This window comes from Coregonus lavaretus (assembly GCF_964263955.1).
Source record: "Coregonus lavaretus genome assembly, contig: HAP1_SCAFFOLD_154, whole genome shotgun sequence".
NCBI classification, from domain to species: Eukaryota; Metazoa; Chordata; class Actinopteri; order Salmoniformes; family Salmonidae; genus Coregonus; species Coregonus lavaretus.
Genome location: NW_028160661.1, coordinates 573,201 through 585,574, shown reverse-complemented (window position 1 = coordinate 585,574; position 12,374 = coordinate 573,201). Strand labels below are relative to the sequence as shown.

At 43.4% G+C, this 12,374-nt stretch overlaps 1 protein-coding gene across 1 annotated transcript in view; it reads left to right on the top strand.

Moving 5' to 3' along the window:
• Positions 1-269: 269 nt before the first annotated feature.
• The window catches only part of LOC311121586 (sphingomyelin synthase-related protein 1-like), a 56,199-nt gene continuing 44,094 nt past the window's right edge, over positions 270-12,374 (top strand). Inside the window, exons 1-2 of the mRNA XM_084196046.1 lie at positions 270-481; positions 8,446-9,126. Of these exons, the coding sequence (XP_084052172.1) occupies positions 8,459-9,126 (668 nt within the window). The 5' untranslated portion in view covers positions 270-481; positions 8,446-8,458. The remainder of the gene's footprint in view (positions 482-8,445; positions 9,127-12,374) is intronic.

Sequence of the window (12,374 nt, the reverse complement as noted above, 5' to 3'; positions counted from 1 at the left end):
GTCGCACAATATTGACGTCAGAAGCTTCTTCTTCTGTGGTGTTCATTGAGTTTGTCAACCAACTTTAATGGCTCATTACCGCCACCTATTTGACTGCAGTATACACCAGAGCCAAGGGAGGTCAAAGGCTGAGTTTATTTTCTAAACACGGATGATATCATGCATTTACTCACTTACTCACACACACGTTTTTTTACTAAACTAATGCTGTTGATCAGGTGGTGGTTCTACTGAGTTCTGTTGACGAGGTTTGATCAGTGATCAGGGTAGATCAGTGTGGCCAACATTGTTATCAGAGTACATCTCCTAGATACGTCCAATCAGTAGGAGAAAGGTCCTGATACGGAGAGAGCAGCCTATCTGTCTTCTATACGTGAGCTTACTCAGCTGTTTAGGTCCAACAGACCTTTGGATTAGGAGGAAGGGTGTGCTGGAGAGCAAAGGACTGTTGGCGTCACAGAGGACAGAGAGGGAACAATTGGTAATGTACTCTCTAGTTTAACTGGCTGGTAATGTACTCTCTAGTTTAAATGGCTGGTAATGTACTGTTAATGTACTCTATAGTTTAACTGACTGGTAATGTACTCTCTAGTTTAACTGATTGATAATGTACTGGTAATGTACTCTATAGTTTAACTGGCTGGTAATGTACTCTCTAGTTTAACTGATTGATAATGTACTGGTAATGTACTCTATAGTTTAACTGGCTGGTAATGTACTCTCTAGTTTAACTGACTGGTAAAGTACTGGTAATATACTCTAGTTTAACTGGCTGGTAATGTACTCTCTAGTTTAACTGATTGATAATGTACTGGTAATTTGCTCAGTAGTTTAACTGACTGGTAATGTACTGGTAAGAGTAATGTATTGGTAATGTACTATAGTTTAACTGGCTGGTAATGTATTGGTAATGTACTACAGTTTAACTGGCTGGTAAGGTACTGGTAATGTACTCTCTAGTTTAACTGATTGGTAATGTACTCTCTAGTTTAAATGGCTGGTAATGTATTGGTAATGTACTACAGTTTAACTGGCTGGTAAGGTACTGGTAATGTACTCTCTAGTTTACCTGGCTGGTAATGGACTCTCTAGTTTAACTGGCTGGTAATGTACTCTCTAGTTTACCTGGCTGGTAATGTACTGGTAATGTACTCTCTAGTTTAACTGGCTGGTAATGTACTCTCTCGTTTAACTGGCTGGTAATGTACTGGTAATGTACTCTCTAGTTTAACTGGCTGGTAATGTACTGGTACTGTACTCTCTAGTTTAACTGGCTGGTAATGTATTGGTAATGTACTCTCTAGTTTAACTGGCTGGTAATGTACTGGTAATGTACTCTCTAGTTTAACTGTCTGGTAATGTACTGGTAATGTACTCTCTAGTTTAACTGGCTGGTAATGTACTCTCTAGTTTACCTGGCTGGTAATGTACTGGTAATGTACTCTCTAGTTTAACTGGCTGGTAATGTACTGGTAATGTACTCTCTAGTTTAACTGGCTGGTAATGTACTCTCTAGTTTAACTGGCTGGTAATGTACTCTCTAGTTTACCTGGCTGGTAATGTACTGGTAATGTACTCTCTAGTTTACCTGGCTGGTAATGTACTGGTAATGTACTCTCTAGTTTAACTGGCTGGTAATGTACTGGTAATGTACTCTCTAGTTTAACTGGCTGGTAATGTACTCTCTAGTTTAACTGACTGGTAATGTACTCTCTAGTTTAACTGGCTGGTAATGTACTCTCTAGTTTAACTGACTGGTAATGTACTCTCTAGTTTAACTGGCTGGTAATGTACTCTCTAGTTTAACTGATTGGTAATGTATTGGTAATGTACTCTATAGTTTAACTGGCTGGTAATGTATTGGTAATGTACTCTCTAGTTTAACTGACTGGTAATGTACTCTCTAGTTTAACTGACTGGTAATGTACTGGTAATGTACTCTCTAGTTTAACTGGCTGGTAATGTATTGGTAATGTACTCTCTAGTTTAACTGACTGGTAATGTACTCTCTAGTTTAACTGACTGGTAATGTACTCTCTAGTTTAACTGACTGGTAATGTACTGGTAATGTACTCTCTAGTTTAACTGACTGGTAATGTACTCTCTAGTTTAACTGACTGGTAATGTACTCTCTAGTTTAACTGGCTGGTAATGTATTGGTAATGTACTCTCTAGTTTAACTGACTGGTAATGTACTCTCTAGTTTAACTGACTGGTAATGTACTCTCTAGTTTAACTGACTGGTAATGTACTGGTAATGTACTCTCTAGTTTAACTGACTGGTAAGGTACTGGTAATGTACTCTCTAGTTTAACTGACTGGTAATGTACTCTCTAGTTTACATGGCTGGTAAGGTACTGGTAATGTACTCTCTAGTTTACCTGAATGGTAATGTACTCTATAGTTTAACTGCTGGTAATGTACTGGTAATACAATAGTTGATGATTACATTTCTCTAAAACAGGCTATAGGCTACATGTGCACCACCAAGTCAGAACAGTAGGCTGAATTATGAGGGGGAAAGGGACCAAATTATTAGGGTGAGGCACATGGGCTACTAACAGCTTACTGCACAACATACACTTAGTATTACTTTCACCCAAGGGGCTTGAATTTTCGAGCTCAACCCTTAGATTTGGCGGTGACGTAGTGTCCCCATGAGTGAAAGAACACTGAGCCAATCACAGTGCAACAAGAGAACATTACCAACCCCTACGCTCTGTATGTTCCACTGGCTGCCCCACCACCACAGAAAGCTCTGAGCTAGGCTGAAACACCACCACAGAAAGCACTGAGCTAGGCTGAAACAACACCACAGAAAGCACTGAGCTAGGCTGAAACACCACCACAGAAAACACTGAGCTAGGCTGAAACACCACCACAGAAAGCACTGAGCTAGGCTGAAACACCACCACAGAAAACACTGAGCTAGGCTGAAACACCACCACAGAAAGCACTGAGCTAGGCTGAAACACCACCACAGAAAGCACTGAGCTAGGCTGAAACACCACCACAGAAAGCACTGAGCTGGCTGCCCCACCACCACAGAAAGCACTGAGCTAGGCTGAAACACCACCAGAGAAAGCACTGAGCTAGGCTGAAACACCACCACAGAAAGCACTGAGCTAGGCTGAAACACCACCACAGAAAGCACTGAGCTGGCTGCCCCACCACCACAAAAAGCACTGAGCTAGGCTGAAACACCACCACAAAAAGCACTGAGCTGGCTGCCCCACCACCACAAAAAGAACTGAGCTAGGCTGAAACACCACCACAGAAAGCACTGAGCTAGGCTGAAACACCACCACAGAAAGCACTGAGCTGGGCTGAAACACCACCACAGAAAGCACTGAGCTGGCTGCCCCACCACCACAGAAAGCACTGAGCTGGGCTGAAACACCACCACAGAAAGCACTGAGCTGGGCTGAAACACCACCACAGAAAGCACTGAGCTGGCTGCCCCACCACCACAGAAAGCACTGAGCTGGGCTGAAACACCACCACAGAAAGCACTGAGCTGGCTGCCCCACCACCACAGAAAGCACTGAGCTAGGCTGAAACACCACCACTAAAAGCACTGAGCTAGGCTGAAACACCACCACAGAAAGCACTGAGCTAGGCTGAAACACCACCACAAAAAGCACTGAGCTAGGCTGAAACACCACCACAGAAAGCACTGAGCTAGGCTGAAACACCACCACAGAAAGCACTGAGCTAGGCTGAAACACCTGCATTTTGGAGCTGCCTTACTCAAGAAAGCAAAAAAAGAGAACAAGTGTGTATGCGGCAATTAACTGAAAGATATATATTAATTGTATTACATTGTTTGCAAACTGATATGTGACATGTATTAATGCCAAAATAACATGCAAAACAGGCACCATTTGCATTTTCCTGCTGAGGAGGAAAACTTTCTGCAATAAAAGCATGATCGAAATAAGATGCCATATCTGTATGTACAAAAAGTGCTGTAATTTCTAAACGGTTCCCCGATATAGATTAAAATACCCTCAAATGAAAGCTGACAGGCTGTACTTTAACCTCAAAGTAATTGTATCATTTCAAATCCACAGTGCTAGAGTACAGAGTCAAAACAAATGTGTCACTTTCTAATAGTTTTGGACCTCAGTGTGACCTCACTACAACGCTATTGTAGGACCTAAAGAAACATTTCAAATCAAATCAAATGTTATTGGTCCATACAGATATTTAGCAGATGTTATTGATCACATACACATATTTAGCAGATGTTATTGATCACATACACATATTTAACAGATGTTATTGGTCCATACACATATTTAGCAGATGTTATTGATCCATACACATATTTAACAGATGTTATTGGTCCATACACATATTTAACATATGTTATTGATCCATACACATATTTAGCAGATGTTATTGGTCCATACACATATTTAACAGATGTTATTGATCACATACACATATTTAACAGATGTTATTGGTCACATATTTAACAGATGTTATTGGTCCATACACATATTTAGCAGATGTTATTGGTCCATACACATATTTAGCAGATGTTATTGGTCCAAATACATATTTAACAGATGTTATTGGTCACATATTTAGCAGATGTTATTGGTCCATACACATATTTAGCAGATGTTATTGATCCATACACATATTTAGCAGATGTTATTGGTCCAAATACATATTTAACAGATGTTATTGGTCCATACACATATTTAGCAGATGTTATTGGTCCAAATACATATTTAACAGATGTTATTGGTCACATATTTAGCAGATGTTATTGGTCCATACACATATTTAACAGATGTTATTGGTCCATACACATATTTAGCAGATGTTATTGGTCCATACACATATTTAGCAGATGTTATTGGTCCAAATACATATTTAACAGATGTTATTGGTCACATATTTAGCAGATGTTATTGGTCCATACACATATTTAGCAGATGTTATTGATCCATACACATATTTAGCAGATGTTATTCGTCCATACACATATTTAGCAGATGTTATTGGTCCATACACATATTTAACAGATGTTATTGGTCCATACACATATTTAGCAGATGTTATTGGTCCAAATACATATTTAACAGATGTTATTGGTCACATATTTAGCAGATGTTATTGGTCCAAATACATATTTAACAGATGTTATTGGTCACATATTTAGCAGATGTTATTGGTCCATACACATATTTAACAGATGTTATTGGTCCATACACATATTTAGCAGATGTTATTGGTCCATACACATATTTAACAGATGTTATTGGTCCATACACATATTTAGCAGATGTTATTGATCACATACACATATTTAGCAGATGTTATTGTGGGTGTAGCGGAATGCTTGTGTTCCTAGCTCCAACAGTGCAGTAATATCTAACAATTCACAACAATACACACACATCTAAAAAGTAAAAGAATGGAATTAAGAAATACAAATATTAGGACGAGCAATGTCAGAGACTGGAAAATAAATATATTTAGTACCAGTCAAAAGTTTGGACACACCTACTCATTCAAGGGTTTTTCTTTATTTGTACTATTTTCTACATTGTAGAATAATAGTGAATACATCAAAACTATGAAATAACACATATGGAATCATGTAGTAATCAAAAAAGTGTTAAACAAATCAAGATATATTTTATATTTGAGACCCTTCAAATAGCCACCCTTTGCCTTGACAGCTTTGCACACTCTTGGCATTCCCTCAACCAGCTTCACCTGGAATGCTTTTCCAACAGTCTTGAAGGAGTTCCCACATATGCTGAGCACTTGTTGGCTGCTTTTCCTTGACTCTGCTGTCCGACTCATCCCAAACCATCTCAATTGGGTTGAGGTCGGGGGATTGTGGAGGCCAGGTCATCTGATGCAGCACTCCATCACTCTCCTTCTTGGCAAAATAGCCTTTACACAGCCTGGAGGTGTGTTGGGTCATTGTCCTGTTGAAAAACAAATGATAATCAAACCAGATGGAATGGCGTATCGCTGCAGAATACTGTGGTAGCCATGCTGGTTAAATAAATCACAGACAGCGTCACCAGCAAAGCACCCCCACACCATAACACCTCCTCCTCCATGCTTTACGGTGGGAACTACACATGCAGAGATCATCCATTCACCCACACCGCGTCTCACAAAGTCACGGCGGTTGGAACTAAAAATCTCCAATTTGGACTCCATACCAAAGGACAAATTTCCACCGGTCTAATTTCCATTGCTCGTGTTTCTTGGCCCAAGTAGGTCTCTTCTTCTTATTGGTGTCACTTAGTAATGGTTTCTTTGCAGCAATTCGTCCATGAAGGCCTGATTCACACAGTCTCCTCTGAACAGTTGATGTTGAGATGTGTCTGTGACTTGAACTCTGTGAAGCATTTATTTGGGCTGCAATTTCTGAGGCTGGTAACTCTAATAAATGTATCCTCTGCAGCAGAGGTAACTCTGGGTCTTCCATTCCTGTGGCGGTCCTCATGAGAGCCAGTTTCATCATAGCGCTTGATGTTTTTTGCGACTGCACTTGAAGAAACTTTCAAAGTTCTTGAAATTTTCCGGATTGACTGACCTTCATGTCTGGATTGACTGACCTTCAAGTGTACCTATGATAAAAATTACAGACCTCTAAATGCTTTGTAAGTAGGAAAACCTGCAAAATCGGCAGTGTATCAAAAACTTGTTCTCCCCACTGTATATGTATATATACACTACCAGTCAAAGGTTTGGACACACCTACTCATTCAAGGGTTTTTCTTTATTTTTACTATTTTCTACATTGTAGAATAATAGTGAAGACATCAAAACTATGAAATAACTTATATGGAATCATGTAGTAACCAAAAAAGTGTTAAACAAATGAAAATATATTTTATATTTGAGATTCTTCAAATAGCCACCCTTTGCCTTGATGACATCTTTGCACTCTCTTGGCATTCTCTCAACCAGCTTCATGAGGTAGTCACCTGGAATGCATTTCAATTAACAGATGTGCCTTGTTAAAGGTTCATTTGTGGAATTTCTTTCCTTCTTAATGTGTTTCAGCCAATCAGTTGTGTTGTGACAAGGTAGGGGGATTTACAGAAGATAGCCCATAGAAGATAGCCCCTATGATAAAAATTACAGACCTCTACATGCTTTGTAAGTAGGGAAACCTGCAAAATCGGCAGTGTATCAAATACTTGTTCTCCCCACTGAATATGTGATGGAATGTGTAGACATTATGGACAGTTTGTGGATAGAATATATAGGACATCTGTAGAATACGTAGGATAGAATAGAATATGTACAGCAATAGTTGAATAGGATAGGACTTGACTAAAATACAGTATATACATATGAAATGGGTCAAACAAAATCTAAACATTATTTAAACATTATTAAAGTGACCAGTGTTCCATGCTATGTACATTGGGCAGCAGCCTCTAAAGGTTTATGGTAGAGTAACCGGGTGGTAGCCGGCTAGTGACAGTGACTAAGTTCAGGGCAGGGTACTGGGTGGTAGCCGGCTAGTGACAGTGACTAAGTTCAGGGCAGGGTACTGGGTGGTAGCCGGCTAGTGACAGTGACTAAGTTCAGGGCAGGGTACCGGGTGGTAGCCGGCTAGTGACAGTGACTAAGTTCAGGGCAGGGTACTGGGTGGTAGCCGGCTAGAGACAGTGACTAAGTTCAGGGCAGGGTACCGGGTGGTAGCCGGCTAGTGACAGTGACTAAGTTCAGGGCAGGGTACCGGGTGGTAGCCGGCTAGTGACAGTGACTAAGTTCAGGGCAGGGTACTGGGTGGTAGCCGGCTAGAGACAGTGACTAAGTTCAGGGCAGGGTACCGGGTGGTAGCCGGCTAGTGACAGTGACTAAGTTCAGGGCAGGGTACCGGGTGGTAGCCGGCTAGTGACAGTGACTAAGTTCAGGGCAGGGTACTGGTTGGAGGCCGGCTAGTGACAGTGACTAAGTTCAGGGCAGGGTACCGGGTGGTAGCCGGCTAGTGACAGTGACTAAGTTCAGGGCAGGGTACTGGGTGGTAGCCGGCTAGTGACAGTGACTAAGTTCAGGGCAGGGTACTGGGTGGTAGCCGGCTAGTGACAGTGACTAAGTTCAGGGCAGGGTACTGGGTGGTAGCCGGCTAGTGACAGTGACTAAGTTCAGGGCAGGGTACTGGGCGGAGGCGGGCTGGTGGTGATTATTTAACAGTCTGATGGCCTTGAGATAGCAGCTGTTTTTCAGTGTCTCAGTGTCTGATACTGTCTAGTTTGAATGGAGCTGGTGGTCTAAGCCAATGATGAGTATATACTGAATGTGGTCGATCTGTGCTCTGACTGGCTTCTGTGACTTAATGCTGTCTTCCCAGAACAAATCAGGCCTGTTGTTACATTGACATTGCCTTTGTGTTACCCCTGTATTAATGCTCTCTCTCTCTCTCTCTCTCTCTCCCTCTCTCTCTCTCAGAGGGAGGTATGCTATGGCGGTGTCTCAGAGTAGTGTTAGTACTTGGAGCAGTAAGCAGGTGTCTGGCTGGCTGAAGCAGGAGGGGTTTGGGCAGTATGTGGAGCTGCTGTGTTCTAAACACCGTGTGGATGGCCTCAGCCTGCTGACTCTAGGGGAGGCTGACCTACGTGAACCCCCTCTGGGCCTCACTGTGCTGGGGGACATCAAGAGGCTGGCCCTGGCCCTGCGGAGGCTCCAAAGACAGAACCAAGATCAGCTGGAGGAGATGGGAATAGGGTTAATGGAGATAGGGTTAGGGGGATTAGGGGCTGCTGCTGGGAGGGACAGGGCCTGTCACGGGGATGACTGGGGTGATCACAGGGCCGACAGGTGGTGTAACGGAGGGGAACATGTGTGTAACAGGGCAGCGCGTCGTCAGATGGACTGTGGGGTCTCAGGGTCATGGTCGGGGTCGCGACCCCGGTCAGGGACAGAGTTAGAAGAAGACAGGTGCCACATTCACTCCACTGGGGACAGGAAGTGCGTTCTAGGGCGTCTGGACCCGGAGCTGTGGAAGACAGTAGTCAGCTCTGTTTACGTCATGCTGGTCTTCGGATTTACCTCCTTCGTCATGGTGATCGTCCACAACCGCGTTCCCGATATGACAACTTACCCCCCACTGCCCGACATCTTCCTGGACAGGTGAGTCTGATCTTTAACCTCTAACCCCTGACCTATAATCCCACTGCCAGACATTTTCCTGAACAGGTGAGTTTAATCTCTAACCCCTGACCTATAATCCCACTGCCAGACATTTTCCTGAACAGGTGAGTTTAATCTCTAACCCCTAGCCTCTAATCCCACTGCCAGACATTTTCCTGAACAGGTGAGTTTAATCTCTAACCCCTGACCTCTAATCCCACTGCCAGACATTTTCCTGAACAGGTGAGTTTAATCTCTAACCCCTGACCTCTAATCCCACTGCCAGACATTTTCCTGAACAGGTGAGTTTAATCTCTAACCCCTGACCTCTAATTCCACTGCCAGACATTTTCCTGAACAGGTGAGTTTAATCTCTAACCCCTGACCTCTAATCCCACTGCCAGACATTTTCCTGAACAGGTGAGTTTAATCTCTAACCCCTAGCCTCTAATCCCACTGCCAGACATTTTCCTGAACAGGTGAGTTTAATCTCTAACCCCCGACCTCTAATCCCACTGCCAGACATTTTCCTGAACAGGTGAGTTTAATCTCTAACCCCTGACCTCTAATTCCACTGCCAGACATTTTCCTGAACAGGTGAGTTTAATCTCTAACCCCTGACCTCTAATCCCACTGCCAGACATTTTCCTGAACAGGTGAGTTTAATCTCTAACCCCTAGCCTCTAATCCCACTGCCAGACATTTTCCTGAACAGGTGAGTTTAATCTCTAACCCCCGACCTCTAATCCCACTGCCAGACATTTTCCTGAACAGGTGAGTTTAATCTCTAACCCCTAGCCTCTAATCCCACTGCCAGACATTTTCCTGAACAGGTGGGTTTAATCTCTAACCCCTGACCTCTAATCCCACTGCCAGACATGTCCCTGAACAGGTGAGTTTAATCTCTAACCCCCGACCTCTAATCCCACTGCCAGACATTTTCCTGAACAGGTGAGTTTGACCTCTAATCCCTGACCTCTAATCTCACTGCCAGACATTTTCCTGAACAGGTGAGTTTAATCTCTAATCCCTGACCTCTAATCTCACTGCCAGACATTTTCCAGAACAGGTGAGTTTAATCTCTAACCCCTGACCTCTAATCCCACTGCCAGACATTTTCCTGAACAGGTGAGTTTAATCTCTAACCCCTGACCTCTAATCCCACTGCCAGACATTTTCCTGAACAGGTGAGTTTAATCTCTAACCCCCGACCTCTAATCCCACTGCCAGACATTTTCCTGAACAGGTGAGTTTGACCGCTAACCCCTAGCCTCTAATCCCACTGCCAGACATTTTCCTGAACAGGTGAGTTTAATCTCTAACCCCTAGCCTCTAATCCCACTGCCAGACATTTTCCTGAACAGGTGAGTTTAATCTCTAACCCCTAGCCTCTAATCCCACTGCCAGACATTTTCCTGAACAGGTGAGTTTGACCTCTAACCCCTGACCTCTAATCCCACTGCCAGACATTTTCCTGAACAGGTGAGTTTAATCTCTAACCCCTGACCTCTATTCCCACTGCCAGACATTTTCCTGAACATGAGAGTTTAATCTCTAACCCCTGACCTCTAATCCCACTGCCAGACATGTTCCTGAACAGGTGAGTTTAATCTCTAACCCCTGACCTCTAATCCCACTGCCAGACATTTTCCTGAACAGGTGAGTTTAATCTCTAACCCCCGACCTCTAATCCCACTGCCAGACATTTTCCTGAACAGGTGGGTTTAATCTCTAACCCCTAGCCTCTAATCCCACTGCCAGACATTTTCCTGAACAGGTGAGTTTAATCTCTAACCCCTGACCTCTAATCCCACTGCCAGACATTTTCCTGAACAGGTGAGTTTAATCTCTAACCCCTGACCTCTATTCCCACTTCCAGACATTTTCCTGAACATGAGAGTTTAATCTCTAACCCCTGACCTCTAATCCCACTGTCAGACATGTTCCTGAACAGGTGAGTTTAATCTCTAACCCCTGACCTCTAATCCCACTGCCAGACATTTTCCTGAACAGGTGAGTTTAATCTCTAACCCCCGACCTCTAATCCCACTGCCAGACATTTTCCTGAACAGGTGGGTTTAATCTCTAACCCCTAGCCTCTAATCCCACTGCCAGACATTTTCCTGAACAGGTGAGTTTAATCTCTAACCCCTGACCTCTAATCCCACTGCCAGACATTTTCCTGAACATGAGAGTTTAATCTCTAACCCCTGACCTCTAATCCCACTGCCAGACATTTTCCTGAACAGGTGAGTTTAATCTCTAACCCCTGACCTCTAATCCCACTGCCAGACATTTTCCTGAACAGGTGAGTTTAATCTATAACCCCTGACCTCTAATCCCACTGCCAGACATTTTCCTGAACAGGTGAGTTTGACCTCTAACCCCTGACCTCTAATCCCACTGCCAGACATTTTCCTGAACAGGTGAGTTTAATCTCTAACCCCTAGCCTCTAATCCCACTGCCAGACATTTTCCTGAACATGAGAGTTTAATCTCTAACCCCTGACCTCTAATCCCACTGCCAGACATTTTCCTGAACAGGTGAGTTTGACCGCTAACCCCTGACCTCTAATCCCACTGCCAGACATTTTCCTGAACAGGTGAGTTTAATCTCTAACCCCTAGCCTCTAATCCCACTGCCAGACATTTTCCTGAACAGGTGAGTTTGACCGCTAACCCCTGACCTCTAATTCCACTGCCAGACATTTTCCTGAACAGGTGAGTTTAATCTCTAACCCCTGACCTCTAATCCCACTGCCAGACATGTTCCTGAACAGGTGAGTTTGACCGCTAACCCCTGACCTCTAATTCCACTGCCAGACATTTTCCTGAACAGATGAGTTTAATCTCTAACCCCTGACCTCTAATCCCACTGCCAGACATTTTCCTGAACAGGTGAGTTTAATCTCTAACCCCTGACCTCTAATCCCACTGCCAGACATTTTCCTGAACAGGTGAGTTTAATCTCTAACCCCTGACCTCTAATCCCACTGCCAGACATTTTCCTGAACAGGTGAGTTTAATCTCTAACCCCTGACCTCTAATCCCACTGCCAGACATTTTCCTGAACAGGTGAGTTTAATCTCTAACCCCTGACCTATAATCCCACTGCCAGACATGTTCCTGAACAGGTGAGTTTAATCTCTAACCCCTGACCTCTAATCCCACTGCCAGACATTTTCCTGAACAGGTGAGTTTGACCTCTAACCCCTGACCTCTAATCCCACTGCCAGACATTTTCCTGA